The 19,928-nt window shown below is 41.0% G+C and overlaps 1 protein-coding gene across 1 annotated transcript in view; it reads left to right on the forward strand.

The window, feature by feature from the left end:
* The window catches only part of LOC308045894 (protocadherin alpha-C2-like), a gene marked incomplete at both ends in the record, with an annotated part of 46,130 nt that overhangs the window by 8,502 nt on the left and 17,700 nt on the right, over window positions 1–19,928 (forward strand). Inside the window, 2 exons of the mRNA XM_080353429.1 lie at window positions 2,394–2,452; window positions 4,352–4,440. Coding sequence (XP_080209555.1) covers window positions 2,394–2,452; window positions 4,352–4,440 — 148 coding nt within the window. The remainder of the gene's footprint in view (window positions 1–2,393; window positions 2,453–4,351; window positions 4,441–19,928) is intronic.

Genomic DNA, 19,928 nt, shown 5'->3' on the forward strand with positions numbered 1-19,928 from the left:
GTTCAGACAGAGGCAGACTGCTGCCCAGCTGCATGCTCCTCCCGTTCTTCCTGTGAACATTTCAAAAAGTAGAGAAATCACAGACATTGAGCTTTGCCGTTGAAAGCAAAAAACAGCCCCTGAAAGGTCTGAAAGTCAACTGTGACAACAGATTAGTCCATCTCCAGAGTATATTTTTCTGATCCTGTCTCCTTTTGCTCCTCTGAGAGCATCAGTACAGCCCTGCCTAAAGAGTAGTAGCAAATAGAGAACTGTTTGGGAGCAGCCACAAGATGCCACGGCTTGTGGGTAGTAACCTTTGAAAATACCTCAACCTCCTAATTACTGCTGTTTCTGTTATATTGACATGCTGAATGTTGGTCTGTGCATGTGGAGTGAATGAATGATGAATTTCTAACTGCTGAGTTTCTCCTGCTATCATCACCTGTTTATGATCTGATGTCTTGAAGTTCCCACTGCAGCAGAACATAGATTTTTGTATTCTAGCCAAGAGCCGGAAAGCTCTCAGCTGAAAACCAAAAATCTATATACTGTAAGCAAGTGGCCGTTTTCCTCTTTTCTCACTCCTGCCCAACCCATGTCAGACTTTTCCAGCTCTTTGATGTAATCTCACTTCATCTGTGTTTTGCCTGGGACCGTGGTAAGATTCCTCCTCCTTCTCCCACTGTCTATAAGCCTGTACAAATTAGTAACCTGCACCTCTCAAATTGCAGAAGAGAGCAAAGGGACCTTCCCCCCACTCCCAGCCTGTAGGTTCCCTTGTTATAGGAAAATCCCCACCAGAGGAAAGGCAAAATCTTCTGGTGTCAGCACCCTTCATGCATCAAGACGGGCAAACTCAGGAGAGGATCTAGTCAGTGCGTGTTGTTTTCTATCCTGTTTCATTGACTATTACTACATGGTGAACTTTAGAGTTGCTTTGACATCCCTGGGACTGGGGCCAAAGTAGAATAAATCAGAAAACACTGGAGCCATGCATAATGGGCTCCTTGTCAAACCAGTTTCTGCTAAACTCAGCAGAACCTGGGCATGCCAGGGAACTGGAGGCTAAATGGGAAGGAAATTGCCAGCACAGATGTTTAATGTGTGGTTGCAAATAGAAGCCCCCTCTCTTTTGTGTAACTCAGACCATAAAGAATAGTAGAACGCACATCATCCAAGTGCATCTCACTCTTGAGTGATGCTGGACCTGAGAAATATTGGTGATAGAGGGATAGTGTAAGTTATAATTGCTCCATTTTTATTTGAATAAACCCTATTGATCCAGGGAAAAGCATACCCCAAACCTCAAGAGGAAAGACAGAGTTGGCTGTAAATAATTCAGAGGATTCAACACTTTCTTCTTCTCTTTCAAGTAATGGGACAAAATTCATTTCTGATCTGCCTCCAATAGCTTGAAGAGAATTAAACCATTACTGTCATATATTATTTGTGTGTCTGGCACAGTACAAAGCAGACCAGGAATGAGTATAGTCCATCATATTTCTGGACATAAGTTCTCTCTTTAAATTCAAGTTCCTGAAGTTAAGCACTGGCTGTGGTATCACATACAGAATAATGTCTTGAGAATCCTGAGAAATAACCTTGTTATGTGCTTAGGGCTTGATTTTAAAGGACCTGAGCTTGCATTCATTGGCTGTAGTTGAAAATTATTGTAATGGTCCCCTGAGAATGCAAAAGAGATTTTCTGGAACGATTTTTATCAACAGAGGATTTCTTAATTATTTCTTCATTTACCAAGACACTCTGCAGCAAGTCAGCATATTGTTGGTCAAAGGGTATTGCTGGCTATTTTCTTCTTCCACCTCTTCTGCCCTCTCAAGAATATGGGGAATGTAGTAACTCTTCATATTATGAAAGAGCTCGTTTGCCTTTGATAAAAGACTTGCTGCAGTCTGCAAACCTGATACAATCTAGTGCGGTCCTCTGCAGTACACGAAATGCCAGCAGAAACTTCACAGCAAATGCACTACCCTGCACGTCCCCATCACAGGGGGCTGTATTTTATACCTCCTTGAGCAGATGTTATTCAGTGCAGGAGCCTGAGTTTCTTCAGCTTAACAGGTAAATAGACAATGTGTATTATGGATTTATGTTTTTTTTTCCTATGCCCAGACTGTTGATGAATGTACGAAATAACTGCCCACCAGTTTCCAGTATTAAATGTCGCTCCACAGTGATCATCTCTAGCCAAAGGCCTTGGCATGCAAACAGGATTATTTCTTACAGAGACAAATCTCTGTGTGCCCATTTGGAAGTTTCTTTAGATTTATAGAAAGTTTGGCAGTTCTGAATGTTCACAAAAATTGAGTAGCTCCACGTAGACAAAATTAGCCAGACACATATGCTTTTCAGCACATTAACAACATTATCCTGGGCTTTTGTTTCTACAGCCAAAACACCCCAATCCTGACTGGCGCTACTCTGCATCCCTGAGGGCAGGCATGCAAAGGTACGTATGGTGTTTACCCACGGGAAGGAGAATTGTCTTTGTCCTGTGTGGAAAGGACCAAGCTGCCTGGCTCCTGATGCCTTAGACTGATGATATCTGTACGCTGAGATGGAAAGCGCCTGAGTTCTGCTGCTGTCCCTTCCAGTCTCCAAGTGTTACAGATTCAGTCTGACTGCATCTTATGCTATTATATAATACTATTTTACTACCATAGATCTGTGGTTTTTTGTGTTTACCTTCTGCCTTTGTATGCATTGACTGTCGAAGCATAATTGCTCCAATTATTGGATTATTTAACTGTCATGATACCTTTTGTTTTTACTTTAAAACTCCCTGTAATCATCTATGCTGATATGTTTCAACAGACTGTCTGCAGCATTCATACGTTTTCCATCTTATTGTCTCTCATTACCATATACTATGCTGCTCCTGCGGTTGGTTTATTAACCACATGGTGCAATCAAGATGATTAACACAGTTTAAAGGACATTTTGAAGATATGAGTTGGATTTTCTAAGAAGGAAAAGAGAGGCTGTGTCCAAGTCTCTTTAGACATCTTTGAAAGTCCACTGCCTAACATCACAAGCAGTCTCTGCTATAATTTGCTACTGGAAAAACACAATTGTAATAAAGCTGGTTTTATAGAGCCTAAATAAGTTAATATCTTTGCTTTCTCTGAGCAGATTAGAAAATTGGGTTTATATCCAGGTGTATTCTGACATGATTAATAGGACTACCTTACAGGTTTAGATGCAATTCTAAAGCACAGTGTACCTGTCCAGCTGACTTGGGGCTGCTCTGTAGAAAGGAACCAAAACCTCAGGGATCAAAAGGACAAGAAGAGAAAGCTTGATTCTGGGCTCTGTTGGGCAAACTGGTTTCTCTCTTTTATGTTCCTATTATTAGTTTTTTTTAAATCCCTGACCGCTTACTGCAAAATGAGTAAACAGTCTGGGGAGCAGGATGCTGAAGTGGGAATTCTCCTGCCTACCTGAGCATCTGATCTACTGGTCCTCAGAGTCAGGCGTGCTCTTGTGTGTTCCCAATGGGATCCTTACCTGCAATCTCAGGTTCTGAGCCTGTGTGACCTGCCCAGCTGATGGCTTTCATAAAATGCTATTTTTTAATAAAACTTCTAGAAATTTAGTATCCATAAGAACCTTGATGTCTGTCACATTTGATTGAAAATGCCCATTAAGTTCAACTGGGAGTGTGGGAGGGAGCTGAGAAGCAGATGAGTAGAGAGCAGGGACACAGTCACAGAATCCTGTTTCTCTAAGGAATTGCCCACAAATACATGCCTAGTTTTGCACTAAAAGTAGCAGTTTTTTCTTTTCCTTCCATTTGGGGTGCTGGCTAATAGCAAAATTGGAGCTTTCAAGGCCAAGTGCTCACGATGAGACACTGTAAAATTTGCTGTGTTAGTTTCTGCATTTCAGAAAATGTATTTCTCTTTCTGAATAGCCCTTGAGAAGCATATAGTAACCTAGAAAAGTGGGATTTGTTAAAGCAGCATAATGACAGACGCTCAGAACTAACTCCACCAACCTTTTATTGTTTGCTTTAATGCTAATACATTGTAGCAGCACAGAAGGTGTGTAACTCCCTGGTTAGTGCCTTCTAGTCAATGAAAGCAGTGTCCTGCAGGTATGTTTGGTTTATAAATTACACCACCACTGTGTTTTAATAAATATTCAAATATAACTTTCTTTTTTTTTGCATCAAAATAGCTAATTCTCCATTGCTCCAGCAGAATTTGTTAGCATCATGCAGTACGATAGCAGGAGTTGCACGGCAACAACCTGTTATGACCTTTGAGGAGTAGCAAGAAAGTGAAATATTCTAAAGCCCAGGGATGAGTTGAACTGTATAATCTAACTGTGATATATGCTCATTCAGTGCTGTTCATATGGAGGAGGCAGGAGTCCTACGTGGAGGACCAGGAGGGCCGGATCAGCAGTGGCCAACAGTCTCCAGTGCTACTCCAGGTAAGAGCGTGAAAATCCGGAATATATGTGAGGAACTACTGTTGACTGAAGTAGACTTCCTAATGCTTCCATCTTAGTTTTTCTTCTGATTTGTATTTCTGAGTAAAGCTCTTGTCTGTGGAATCTATATAGAGTAGAATAATAAAGCATAAACCGCATATTTTGCTTTATGTGGTCTCAGATGAGCACTGGAGATAAGAGTCCTTGATCCCAGCTTTCATCCTGCCTCTAGAGGTTATTGGTTTGTGTAACGAAAGGACATCAGTTTTGATGTGTGTGTTCCGATTCGAAATGCTTGGGCCTAGATTTGATTTTCCCTCCATTTCTAAGGAACAGTCGAATTGGGGTAGGAACTTATGAGTTCTCCCTTTCTTATTTTTCCAAACTCTGTAAGTTTCTTCGAATGTCTCTTCTCATTTTCTGTGGTGAAATCAGACTTTTGGGGGTTTTTTTTGCTATTTTCATTCACTAGAACACCATTATGGAAACTCAACTATTGTTTGCTCGTCAAAAGAAATGACCCAAAATACATTTTAGAATGTAGCTTAATTTACTCAGTCACTGACTGATGGCTCTGCAGCAGTCAGTAAGAATTGACAAAAGGTCCTAATTGAATTAAGAAAATCACCTGTATCTTTTGCAGTGCAGGCAATAAAATAATCTCACTTTTTGTGTTGGAGCAGGAATAATATAGAGAGGTAGCGGAGCAGCTGGTCACTGGTGCGATGAGCAGTTTCAGTCATGTCCAAACTAAACCAAACTTACTGGGTGCCCTGTGTGCAAGTTGTGAACCCTGTATGCAAGATATATATGCAAGAACTGTGAGTCCTCCAGAAATTCAAATGAAGAGTGAGGCTCATATCACAGAGGCAGCTCAAAGGCCAAGAAGTGGGGTTTCCAACAGAAAAGATTGGAGAGCTGCTTTATTGGTGGAAAACTTTCCCTTGGCTTAAATGAGAATCTTACCTGATAAAGGGCTGAGGAGAAACTTTAGGGTTTGCAGTCACAGTTACAACATATCCATGAATTAATGGTATCCAGCAAAACCTGCACTGGTGTTGCAGAAGGGTTGTCTGCAGAAAGAGATTAGGAAATTAATATAATATATACTGGGCCCCTAGGTTATAATTACCTGGGGTTTGTGTGCTCTTCCTTCTGTTGCCAGCTTTGCAGGCAGACACAGCTTGTGCATGTTGTGAAGGGCACGTAACTGTTGAGTTGCATTTGAAAATGTCACCACGAGTACGCTCTAACCTTTATGAGGGGTTCCCTCAGGCTTTTCAGCTGCAGTAATCACCCTTGACAGAGCACTTGGTGTATTACCTTATACCAAGTTCAGTAGGGATGCAAATATTCATCCAGACATTTGCTTGCTGGCAATGCAGATTCCTGAGTGCCTGAATGTAAACGCAAAGGTCCTGTCTTCTGAGGAGGCCCATTGGCATTTGGGTCCCAGAGCCCTGTTCGACTATCTGGACTCCTCCCTGCTATTCTTTTTGAGATTTATCATTTTAGACTCACTTTGGGAACCTGAACATAGAACCATCAGCCCTTGGACTGAGCATTGTAGACCATAGTTTCTCTGTGTTTTTTAATTCTAGGTGATGTATTCAAACAGGTTATAAGAAATACCTTCAGCAACAGGGAACTTTTCTGCCACACAGGAAAATGTGACTAGTTAAAATTGTGATATGGAATATCCATACTGCCTTTAAATCCAGTTTTTATGAATCAGGTTCCTTGTAAATCAATATTTTTTCCTGCACAATGAAGACTCATTTGTTTTGTCTTTGTCTGCTCCCAAGGGATTAGTGACCCTGACATAATATTAATTAGCCCCCTTTTTAGCGGGATTCAGGCAATATTCATCTCTACTTTTTGTAAGCAAAAGCTATAGATATCCCTGGTCCTTAATGGCAAACAGGTGATTCACACGGAAATCTCAGGATTAATGACTGTGTTAATTCTCCTAGCATCACCATGCGTCACATTTTCAGCAGTTTACTACCAATGTTGTGGAATTCTATCCACAGTTTCCCACAAGTATCTCTTTCCGTGCTTCTTTCTTTTTCTAGCTTAGATTCAAGACCTATAATATTTTTCAGGTTAGCATCCACAGCTGATGCTTTTCAGAAGAGATTCAACTCATTAGGGCCAATTGTAGTCAATTCAGTCATCAAATGCATTTGCTCCAAACATATCATTTGCATAGGAATGTGGGGCACTTGTGTCCAAATAAACTCCTAGATAAGCTATTTGTTATCTCTGTTATTATCAGCATATTGTGGCAGCTGCAGGTCTCAACTTCTGATGACTCGAAACCACCTTCAAGCCTATTCTGTGCACGCATTCTCTGTGAAGTTGTTTTAGTCAATTGATTAATCCCAATTAGTTGGTCACTAAACCATTCAATTAATTTAACAATCCACAAAAGTCGCAGATGAGATGCCTCATGGAGACAGATTCAGAGAGTTAATAAATGAGAGCACTCAAAGATGATGTCACAGGAGCACTTTAAGAAGGATGAACAAGTGTTAAATCAGTAAATCCTTAATTCCTAATGCACAGCTGTACTCGAACGTCACATGGTGTTTCAGCAAATGTGTGTTGCCCAAGGAAACCCAGTCCTCATTTGACTGGCAACACTCCTATTGACTTTATTTTCACCCATGCAGGGCACAGTGAATCTTGATCTGGCATTTTTTAATTGTCTTTGCATTTTCTTATGCACCAGTCTAATAGTTTGTAGTCAGGATATTTCCAAGTGATGTGGGACAGGAAGGCTCAAACGCTTCTGGGTAGAGAACAGCATTTGGTTTAGTTCTCTGGGCCATCTTGTGTGTCCCCCATGTGTTATATTGTGAGTCCAGGAAATGCAGACAGATTTCTGGTTTCTGTTCTATGTCCTTCCAACAGATTTGGCAATTATATTAGACTTTCTATAGGTGACCACTAATCTGACTGAACTTTATTTTCTGGATGCCTAACTCACAAGTGGAGCTTGGTTTGCAGAAACGGTGGGAGATCATAATAGAAACCAAGATGAGCAGAGACTTTGCTCAAAATATACAGCATTGAAGATTTCTGAACAAATCAGACCTATGCATAATTCAGAGTTTAGAATTAGTGGGCATTAGACAAATCTGGGTCTATGTCTCTGTGCTTCAGGTTCCAACCTACGAAACAGAACTAGGAATGGAAGTGCTTCACAAAACAGCCTAAAGATGCATTCATGGCACATATAAGACTCAGGAGAACAATAAGGTTTTGCGATGAAAAACATCCATGAGAAATTTTAAATCCTACGTTCAATGCAGGCTTTATATATGTACAGTAAACAAGACACTGGGCCACACACCATATATATATATATATATATATATAAATACTTCCATTCGGACAACTCTATAAACAAAAAGGAAAGGGCTGCATCGAAATATCTGCATCTGAAATTTGGAAGCGTGTGGGTGAAGCATTGGCATCTCTGAAGTCCATGGCAAATAGCCCGCCGACTTCAAGGCAGCTAGGCTTATGAATACGCACAAGGGACTGAATTAAGGTTGCATAGGCAAATGAAATCCTAAAATATGCTAATTTTATGCTTCTGATTTTGCAGTGGTAACGCTCTTCTAAGTATGTCTGTCATTTTGGTTTCCTTTTACCAAGTCATTAGCTGGGGAAGAGAAGTGGTAGCCTTGTTTTTCAAAGTGCTCTTATGAAAAAAGCAATTATATTGTGTGAGAATCTACTGACCTCAATATGAGCAGCCCTCCGTGCTTGGCATTCATGGTGCATATGTTTATTCCTTGAACTGGCCAAGGAAACAGCAGTAGTAACATTGGCTGCTGTTCCTTAAGAGAAATAAGCAGGAGAGATGGGTTAGCTGTGGGTTTCATAGCTACTTGAAAAGGCAGGGGAATATTATAACCAAGAAACCCAGAGATCAGCTCTAGGTTTGAAGAGAACTGTATGTGCTATATATGTATATATATAAAATCTTTATATGAAGTTGTATATAGCTCCTTGTTTCCCACCACCCCAAGCCTGACTCTTTTTCAATGTTTGTCCTCTGAACTTGGTGTATCACAGCTTTCCTCTCTTATTTTTTTCCTGCTGTTCCTTACCTCCTGCCTAACTGTGATCTTTTTACACATGCCATGCTATTTAGGGATGTTCCATGTCCATATCTCTCATACTATCCTAAAAGACTGTAGACCCTCTTACATTTTATGCTATAGTTTCTCTGGAATAGATTTCGGTTGCTCTTGGAGGATGGTTCCTACTGTAATTAGCTGGAATGCAGAAGAGGTCCATTGCTGGGACATGAGCTGTAGAAGAAGTGATGAATACTGAAAATTAAATGAGAAGCAACTATACATATGGCAAATAAGCAAAATTATTTGAAAGGTGAAGTCAGTCTTCCTATTAAGCTTTATACGACTGGTTTGAGGTAGAGTATTGTGAGCGGAATGACTGTGGGAAAGCTGTGAGGAAAGGGAAGAGGGATGCTGGCATGGATTTTAGTGAAAATATCCAAGGATGCCTTAATAGGAGAAGGAAACAATGTAATTTTCTAATGTAAGTTGTGATATACACAATTCTGTGTTTCACAGACTGATTTGTTCATTAAGCAAGTAAATCCTACTTGAATAAGAACATTCTGTCAGAAAGAGACATTTTCTTCTTTTCTCATTATGAGATGGGGCATTAGTGTAAGGAGGAGAGATCCGAGCAGAGAAATCTAAGGACATGAGAAGAGATACCAGTCAAAATCTTGGAAAAGGAAGGTGAGCATAGAAGATCTGGTAGAAGGAAACAACTGAAAAAGGATGCTAGAAGGTCTACAGGATGCAGACAGCATTGGGAATAGCACAGTGTAGACTCTTAGGTGACTGCTGAGCATAGGTCACTGGAAAGAAGATTGGCACACTGAGATTTGGTAATGGATTGTGATGAGGGGGACAGAAAGCCACACTGAAGTTAGTTGTTCTTTTCATGGAATAGTCATTTGATCTGTTTGTCTCTTTGACTCCATTTAATATCAGCACAGAAGGGAACAAATTATTTTTAAGTTTGACTCTCACTGTTGCAACAGACACCGTTGTTGAAATTCAGCAGGATAACAATGCAGTCAAATCTCCCAGGGGACCATGATACTGACACAAGGCTCTTGGCTTCTCAAGTATTTATCTAAAAATTCAGTTTAAAGAGAAAGAGCCTAAGAAAATAACTGAGTGCGGTAAGACCTCAGGTACAACGTATTGCATATGATGTAGCTTTATGTTGTGGTTGTAAATGGAGAACAATTTCTTCTTAAATGTCAGTGAGTTTTTATTCACCTTCTTCAAATGACCTTATCTACAGGAAAAGGGGCTAATTAAGTCTTGTCAAGCAGTCACTGCAAAGAATGTGCAGGAGCCAAAAGTGCTGCTGCTTTGAGACTGTTAAAGGTTAATTTACAAATAATGGCACAGAACACTAGCCTGGCTCAGCTTTAGCAGTTCATTGATTAAAGCTGTAAAAGGTAATAACTAATTTAACAACCCAGAATACAAAAGTGGCATCTTGTTTTTTTGTGGAATGTTGCAGCTGTTTAAAATGGAAGGAGCTAGAAAATGCAGCTGTGCACATCTGTATCCTCTATACTTATTTTAATCAATAACCAGATTTCTATGAAATTTCATCATTCCAACTTTAAAAACTAGAAATACCAGAATACCAAAATACAGTGTCTAAGAACCACTGTGATAATATCTGTAATATTTCAGAAGGAAAAAATAGGGAAAACGCAGAACAGCCAAGATCTTCATGTTTCTCCTGAAAATCAGTCTTCAAATTAGTGATATATGAAGATCATAAGCAGTTTAACGAGTTCCTAAGCCTACACAGTAAAGTGTCATAGCGATTTGGTTCACAGCCTCATGTAATCACGGCAAAAAATCATCCCCATAAAGTGTGCTAAAATCATTATTTAAAGCTGCAGTATCTCTACCAGCTCAGTAGAATCTGGAGAAGGAAATCACGGCAGCTTTCTCACATAGATGCAGAGCAATGACACTACACTAAAATACAAATACTCTGCAAGGACCATATAAGGCTAAATACCTTTCTTTTATCTCATCTTTTGACCTTGGTCATTGAATTCTCAATTCCACTGAGTTGCAGAGACTTTCAACATGATGCACCATCCTCAGTTTTGCCCCTGTTCCCAGTACAGTATTCCCAGGATACTCCCTGGATGCTTCCTGCTCTTCTGCTTTGCCCTTCTGCTTTCCACTTCTGCTTCCTCCATTTTCATCTCTTCCCTATTTTTCTTTCCTCTCTTCCCTATTTCTCTTCCAAACTCGTTTATTCCGTTCATCTAATGACTCTAGTCTCTTCCTGCTCATCTGTCCACTGTGCCTCCCCCTTGTGTTGTTATTCCAGGAATGCTGAAATGCAGATCACTGGCTTGGCCACATGTCACCTTTTCAATATTTCACACTGAACTAAGTATTTTCTCTGACAAAATCTTCTCATTTCTGACAGCCTGATGGGGGCTGGAGAGGGCTGAGAATTTCAGATGCTGCTCCAGCTGTAGAAAAACATTTTGAAATCAGAAAGATTTTTCAAAAGAACATCTCAAAAAAATGTGAATATTTTTATGACAGATGCAGCTTGACGTACTGAATATGATTTTTGAAAAGCTGCTGACTGTTCTGCCCAGGAACTCTTCTGCTTCAGCACATGCAAACTATAGCTGAACCAGCAGTTTGGGCTCTCAGTATGTGCAGCCAGGACTAGGTGAATGGAGAGGTTAGTTTAGATTTCTGTTCATCTGAGTGGGCAAAAAAAGGAGGGGAAGATAGACGATATTATGCAGAAACTGCAGTCATGATTTAGCCACTGTTAAATTTATTTTCTGTTAGTTATTTTCTTCTTAGCTCTAAAAAACCCCATGGCTGACCTGAAGGAGTATTTGTGAGCATTATCACATGGGGTCCATTATATTTCAGTGGAGTGTACCAAGTAAATTAGATGACATGGATGAGAGATTTAATAGTGTGTGATACCTTAGTCCTTGAAGACTCAGTGTAAGGAAAAAAAAAAGACTCCTCAGGATTTGAAAAAGGCTAATGCTGGAAATATCAAGGTCGTGTGGTCTAATTGTCTCGATATATTTGACTAATTTCATTTTGACTATGAAAGAGTCTTCGAAGAGTGTTCATATACTGTAGGAAATTATTGATTCCACCTGCTACAAAGATTTGTGAGAGGAATTAACCTTTCTCATTAGCCCCAGGCAATGCTGAATGCATTTGTGCATCTTGGCATTTAGTCAAGTCCCTGGGCACGTGCAGCCCTTCCACGTAGTTTAGGGCCATGTTTGTCCCTGACTGGTGCCAGTTGCTGAATTTCCCGAAGTGGAGATGATCACGTCCAGCCTCTGATCTCCACATGGGCTGATTTTTTCCAGTGTAGATTTCTTGAAGGTTCATGGAAGGCCGATAGCTCCAGGAAACCTGCAACATTTCTGATGCCTGGAATAAAATGAGAGTAACAGGAGCAAAAGGACTAGTGGCTTCTGTGACTGAGTAATATGAAGCAGCCATTACCAAACTGCAGACAAAAGCTGCTGCAGCTCAAGACTTTTCTGTTATCACTCCTTAAAATGACAAAGATTTTACATAAGCAGTTTAGCTGGCTGTAATTTCTATATTTAGGTGCTGGGAGAAAGTATAATGACAATAACTCCTTGTCTGCCTAATTCGGCCTTTCCTGCAATAATCTCTTTGCTTCCTCAAAATGGCAGTTACCAAAAAGATGTTTCTTGATAGCTGTTACTAACTCTGCTCTTTAAGAACAAAGTAACATCTCTTAAAAAGTATCAGATGTTTATTAGGATTAACTTTGTTATATCCGCAATGGTCAGCAGTTTGTTAACTCTTTTGAATCAAACACCAAAAACCCTGTTCATCAGGTTTCCACCCTGATTAACCTACCACCGAGAAATTAGTTGTACCCCAAATGTTGCATAACTGAGCAAAAAAGGGGGACACAACACTTCTTACAAAAAAAGATAGATTTTTCCAGGTGGTGTAATTGATGCCTGGATATCTATTAGGAAAGTATTTTGTAAATAAAATAAAGTCCAATTTTCAAATCTAAGCAACTTTTTAACTTGTCCATTGCTCTATGTGTGTGCTGCTTTATGATATTAGTACAAAAAACCCCAGGGAGTTTGTCCTAAGTACCCACTGGTAATATTCTGTAGCTACACAGAAGACACGGATTTTGATTTTCATCTCTATTATTTTCACAGAGGTTTCAATAAGTAAATAGAAAAATCACTTGCAGCTGTGCTACCTCAGGTTGTGATCTTGTCAGAACTTATAAACTAAACAAGTGTTTATCTGGTCAGTACTTCAGGGAATTGATGGTAATCAAATTATTTCCACATGAGCTTACAGCTGCTTTATTTTCTCCCTGTTCTGCCTCCCTTTTGTGTGTGTGGTTTTTTTCTTGTTCTTTTTTTTTCCCTTCTTTCACTGCTGTGGTCTTAATTTTATTCTTTTTAGATTTTCCTGAAAGAAAATAAACTCAAGCAGATGTTACAATAACCTATCATACTTGTGATCCCAGAGGAATTTCAACCCTGTTATGTCTTGCAATATCCAACTCATTATCTGATAGAAAAGAGGTGAATAAAATAAGGAAGGTTCTAAGTGTTTGGAAGAAACTTTAATCTGCAATGTATTTATATTGCAAGTGATGGAAGGAGAAAAGAGAGCGAGGGAGTACAGGCCACTCAGTGGTATTACATCTTCCCCTAATGGATGTCTGCCTGTTTGCAGCACTTTGCTGTACACAAGGGTCATGAATGTATTTTTCATGTGTTTATTTTTGTAACTGGGCATTGCTTCAGCGTCTTTTATTAATGCTGTAGTGTGGCAGTGCCTCTCAGGTCAGATGGCACTTCACAAAGCCCTTGCAAATCGGAAAAGACAAGCCTTGCCTTAAGGAACGTACCGCTTACATGAGCAGGGCGGGCAAAGGCTGGGAACACAAGGGAAAGGACATGATCATTATCCTGGTTTATAAAGGAAAGAAAAAAAAGGGCAGAAAAATTGAAATTATTCTTATCACAGATTGCTCTATGGTGATGCTGAGAACTGGATCAGCATCCACCTGGCCCCAAATGCTCTCACCGCAGCAGGGGTGAGCAAAGAATAACAGAGCTGTGAGCCTGTTTCAGGGCATCCTTCTCTGCTCCGCTCCAGCCTGCTCAGCCCTAGAGCCCCTTAGGTCAGAGTTTGCAGAACCCTGTGTAATTATTGTTTCAGCCGTCTTGTGCTTACAGGCCCTTTGCCTGCGATGTCAGACCTTTAGCAGCTCACAAGCCCTGCTTTTGAAGAGGCCAGCAGAGGCTGCTTCACGTTCCTCTTGGCCATTCAAGGGGGTGATGGTTTTAAACTAGAAGAGGGGACATGAGGAAGAAATATTTTACAATGAGGGTGGTAAAACAGTGGCCCAGGTCGCCCAGAGAGGTGGTGGATGAACCATCCCTGAAGACATCCCAGGCCAAGCTGGATGAGGCTCTGAGCAACCTGAGCTGGTGAAGATGTCCCTGCTCATGGCAGGGGGGAACTGGATGAGCTTTGGAGGTCCCTTCCAACCCAAACTATTCTACGATTGTTTCTCTCCATTGCACCCCCCTGATCTCTTTGCTGTATCCTTGCTTTGGTGGGACTGCCAGAATAGAGCTGGTCTGCACAGAGCAGAGAAAGCAAGACTGCAATACTGTGTGTGTTTTTCCAGCACACATTTGATTATTTATGTAACATTGACCTAAAGATGCTGAATTTACTTTGAGAGCTAAACTCTAAAGTCATTCGGTCATTACTTATGTGCACTCAGAGGGTGTAATGAGAGATGTAAAACAGTAATAGCAGCATGCAAAAGCATCCTCTTCATTATGGGGATTTAATTCTCAGAAAAATCAAGGCTGTGGCTGTGGAGGGAATGAATCTGAGTGCAGCTTCTCTGCTCTTGTCTTGTATAATTACAGTCACCCATCCCTAAAAGCATCCCCTCTTAGCACGCACACACAGCTAGCAAAATAAATGGGTTGATTAGGAAGAAAAAACCCACAGACCCTTTGTGGTCTTGTGGAAATTGTTTCTATGTGTTTATGCTGAGAAAAATGATGTGCTGCTTCTACTTGCACAGCAGAAGGCAGAGGAGACTTGGTGCAGGCTGTGTGACCTTGTGCAGAGCCTGTACACCCCAGCTCAGCACACCGTGTCAGCATCAAATACCAAAAAATAACCAGAGCAAAACAGTTAATAGCAGCAGTTCATCCCACGGTGAATGCTATCAAGGAGGCTGGAGCTATAATAGGATTCATTGGTAGTGGTTGGAACATGATGAAATGAAATTGTTTATAATTTGATTGAGTTTGTTACTAGGAACAGAACAAGTGCTTCATTTGCATTTATTAGTGGCCTAGTTCTGTCTTGTGCCTGCCTCCTGTATCTTGTTTTTTGACTGTTAAGGAAAGGAGCTGTTGAAAAAGCAAGTAAGATTTGTTGACTGGCAAGCAAATTCCTGTGCCAGCAGATTCACAGGCTCCCTTGGGGGACATATGCTGTGCTATTGCATCGAGCAGGGTGGGATTTGAGGGGCTGCAAAGGGAGTTCAAGCTTCATGTAAAGGTCAGATCTCAGGCATATAATACTGAAGCACAGACAGGCTGCTGCCCTGGCTGGGAGTGGCACTGATTAAATACCTAATTGTGCAGCTAATCTCCTTAGGCTCCCTTAGACAATTAATGGCAAGAGAGGTCGGCTGCCCTTCCCACTCTGCATTTGTTCCTGCAGCTACTAGAGCCAGCTGAGGGATTTTGCCTTAGTTTATACCTTCTTATCCTGTAATCACACCTCCCTGGCCTAGTGCCTGGTCCTTTGGATTGCTTATTCTAACTAGGTTATTCAAACCTTGAAAAAGAAATACCTAGTTATTGCCAAGAGGCAAACTCTAGTCTTCAAGTAATTCCAGCAGGTTTTTCACATTCAGATTTTTAATACGTTGGGAGAAATCAAGAAGCCATAGGCTGAGCTCAAAAGCAAACAACAAAATCCTGAACCTTCTTTAGTTCTTTTGATTCCATTTTCTGCCATTTTTGTTGCACAAAATCACTTTAATATGGTAGCTGAGCTTAAAGAAAGAACAGAACGTTGTAAGACTCAGAATAAAATCAGAGGGGTTTCCAACAAAGGCGGTGAGTGAAAAATGGCAAAACCTGTATTCACAAATATCATCAAAATATTGAAAAATTCAGAATGAACAATTCCTCCCCCAGGTTTCCTTCAAACACTCCCTGCAGACCTTACAACATTGTTCGTAAGACACAAAACCCAAACTGGATTTTTTTAATCACCAAGGATCATTACACATTAAACACATCTCAGGATCTGCAGTTGCAAATTATATTCTCCTCCCTCTTGCTCTCAGGTTTTCAGTATCTCATGCTGTATTACTTTTCCATGATCCTGTGCTTCCAGGAGCAGGAGGCTGTTGTTGTAGTGGTAAATCAACTTGCATGCCTATTGTGGTGCCTAAGTAGTCATAATAACTACAGTAACTGAATACTTTGTCTTCATTGTTCACCATACCATTTTAAACTGTTCCCGTTGTTGTCTCAGACAGTATAAGCAGACAGACTGTTGTGGTAAGCAGTGTCCTTTCGAAATGCCTGCAGTCAAATGTATTCAGTCTTATATAGAGGATAAGCTGGCCCAAAGAGGTAACCTTCATCTGCGGCATGCATAGACCATTGGGAGGAGGAGGAGGAGTGTGCTGGCACCACATGGCTCATTAGCTTTCCAAAGGATTCATCCTCTCTAGTTATAATGCATAAAGTCATCACTTCATGGCAAAAAATTACCTGTTCTCCCTAGATTATTATCTTGCTGCAAATTTATGCTAAGTAGGTAGCAGAGCCTCCCACTTGTGTAGCTGGAAACAGAAGAATTAAAATAAATGAATAGCGTTAGTGTCAGATTATCTGCTTCAGTTATGCCCAGACTTCACTGCAGTAGGGAGAAAGAAACGTCACCTTTTGCTTTTAATTGAGCTTATTTCCTGTGGGGCAGGAAAGGTTACAGAGTTTTACAAGGACTACACACGCTGTGGTCCACTCTGGGTCCCTGTCGTTACCCCTCTGAAGACTGCAGGTGCAGTTATAGCGTAAAATGTATATCAGCACTGAAGTCTGGAGACAGAACAAAGCACGTTTCTGTTGTTCCACACAGTAAATCAGTATATCCATCTCAGTGTACAGACGTTCAAACTGCAACTAAACCTACCTAGGAGACCCATTAATGGGAAAGAGAACTGCTTGCTTCTGGGCTGATGGGCAAAATAATTTGGTGGTCCTAATCCAGTTCCCTGATGGCTGTTTGCCGCATCGGAGAAAACGCTGTCACAACTGAAACTAATTGGCAGGCCTGGCAGGGAGGCCAGCGGGTCATGCAGACTAAATCCATGCAGGTTGACTTCTGATCTTTTCTGAGGTGTGTTGGCTAGACAGCATGGCGGGGCGCTTGCAGCGTTTCTGCCAGCTTTGTAGCTCTTCTCAGTGGAAAATATATTCCCAGCCTGATGCTATGACTGTTTATTTCTTGATGGATTTTTATGACTCTTTAAATTGTGTGTCAAATATAATTTCAAAAGCTTAATCCTCATCAAGGTTTACAATTAACCTCCCTACTCTTGACTGGTATTTCTACCATTCCCAGATGGCAGGTGTTTGTGATAGACATTGTAGAAACTGTGTCTGGGTCATTCATAGCTATGATGTGAGGTCAGCCCTGGCTAGAGATCTTTGATGATAACTTCACTCTGATCTGCACATTCTCCTTTCCCTTTGTTCATTTCCCCTGATGAATTTGAATTAAATACCGGTTTCAGAGCTCTTCACAGTTCCCTCATGTGGAGTAAAAAATCGTCAGAGGATGGAATGTAGGTAAAAGAGAGGTGTTTTTTCCCATTTTATACTAACCTTCCAGGCAGTCTCGGAGTGCACTCCACTTGTGCGGAACAGGAGAAAAAGAGGCAGTTAAAGAGTATGAAGTATCTCTTTGAGAAGAGCTGCAACAAGCCTGTGTTTATAGTGCTCGGTACAAAATCACTGCCAAGTTGGCCTGCAGAGTTGCTAGGAAACCAAAATAAAAATCCCTGCTTTGGAAGGCACAGAGATACCATGAGCATGACAGATTTTTGCTGCTATTCTTCAATTTTTTTTAGTGATGGTTAAGCAAGGTTGCAGAGGATGGAGAGAGGTGAGAAGGTGCACAAAGCAGAGTTTGGAGGAAGCACTGGGAAGCTGATATCTGTCCCAATGGCTGTAGTCCTGCCTGTGTTACAGGCTTACCGCAAGTAATATAAATTTAAAAAAATGTTAGTTTTCAACTTCAGGACAATGCGATATTTCCCTGCTCTTACCCAGCTTGTATTCCAAGAAACATGGAGGCAGCTGGCAGGGATGATATGAGGTGTGTAGCAGGGAAGAGCTTGCCTGCATTTCAGGGAGACCGCGTGGGATAAATGGATGGGCTCTGTGTAGCTCCATATCAGCTTCTACCAGCCTAAGTCTGGGATTTGTGGTTCTGCTTTTTCTTTTAGTACTTGCCATACATTCCGGTCCGCTCTCAAATCAGTGTTGTTTCTCCTCTGGCTATAGTGTTAGCTGGTTCAGGGAGCTGATCTGCCTGAAAAGGCCTGTGTAAGCTTTATTTTCAAATCAATTAACTGCTGATGAGAACTAATACCAGCACAAAAAGGAGTAGGGCTACCACAGACTAGAAGCATGGAACTGCATCTTCAGCATGAAGGATGGTTGTGCTTGTAGAGAATCAACCTTGTGAAAACATGGTGGCAGAAAGAGGAAACAAGAGCTGATCAGATTGAAGAGTTGATCATAACAGATAATGAAAAGGAAGATAAGGACTTTCATTACCTGAATAAGAAGAACACAAACAATGAGATACTATGTCCAAGAATAATGAAACATTTGATAAGGGGTTTCAGCAGTACAGTAATCCCCTGACAGAATCCTTTTTGAAGTTTATTTATGAAGTAGAATATTGAATAGATATCTGCATGAAGAACATAGAACTCCAGCACTGGAGACACTCATTTCTGAAATTAGAGATGAGGCACAGATGGATTTACAGCTACACTGTAACAATAACTCAGGCTATGCCCAGCTCCTCTATATCACAGTCAACTTGCAAAAATACTGACTATTTCTCCTGTTTATGCTCCCTGGTTTGCTTATGCAGAGCTTCAGGTGTGGTTAAGCGTTGCTTTGGGGCCACAGAGTAGGAAATCAGGAAAAACCAACCCAACCAACCAACCAACAACAACAAAAAAACCCCAAACAAACCCCAGATACAACACCAGAGAAATGCTGAGGTCTTTAGGAGACAGATCAACATTTGACTGCTGTGAACACGAGTGTTACCAGGTCAACATTTAAAAAACTAAGAATCAGGAAAAAAAACAGGACGAGGTTTTGGTTTAACTTCAGTCACCTGTGGCATAAATGGAAGCGTCTCAATTGGTCACACAAACTTGTGAGCTCAAGCAAATTCTGATGGAGAGAAATGACAGTTTGTCACTTCCTAGGGCAGGTAACTAAGATTGATCAGCTGAATTATGTTCACCAGGTTCCTTTTTCACTATTATTTGAGTAGCCTACCATGACCACTGGAAATGCTGACATGCATGTTGTAGACAGAGGCAAAACCACACACTTCTCTGTTCTTAGTCAATGCTATAACCTTTGCCCTGTGCTGGGAAAGACAAACAGTGTCACCGTGCATAGAAACACATTTATTCTAAGTCTGGACACTGTAGCCATCCAGCCTAAGAAAAACTAGGTACAAGAATGCACCTAGTGATGTGGAAGCTTAAATGAAGATGAGACCTGTGGTATGATTTTAGCAGACTCAGACATTCTCAGTAGATACACTAGTCAGAAAGAGCTGCCAGGCATTCAGCTGCCACATGTGCAGCCACTCTGTGTGATCAATGACCAATTTCATTGCAGATGGATTGTGCTGCCAGCTGCAATATAAGCAGCAATACTGATAAGCAGCAAGATTGGATTGGAGATCGTGACCTTGTGTTGTATTCACAGAACTATTTAATGGCCAGTGGGCAATTGCAGGCTCTTGAGAAGAAACCTGCTACCCGTGAGACACTATTGCTTGAAATTCATCATAGCAGGTAGAGGAAGCCTTGCATGTGGTTGCAGTGTTGCATGACCTTATTCAGAAGAATCATAGAATCGTTGTTGAAAGAGATCCTCAGGATCATTTAGTCCAACCATAACCTAATTCTAGCACCAAATCATGACCATAAGAACCTCATCTATGTGCCTTTTAAACCCCTCCAGGGACGGTGACTCCAGCACTGCCCTGGGCAGCCTGTTCCACTGCTTC

This window comes from Nesoenas mayeri (assembly GCF_963082525.1).
Source record: "Nesoenas mayeri genome assembly, chromosome: 14".
Taxonomy (NCBI): domain Eukaryota; kingdom Metazoa; phylum Chordata; class Aves; order Columbiformes; family Columbidae; genus Nesoenas; species Nesoenas mayeri.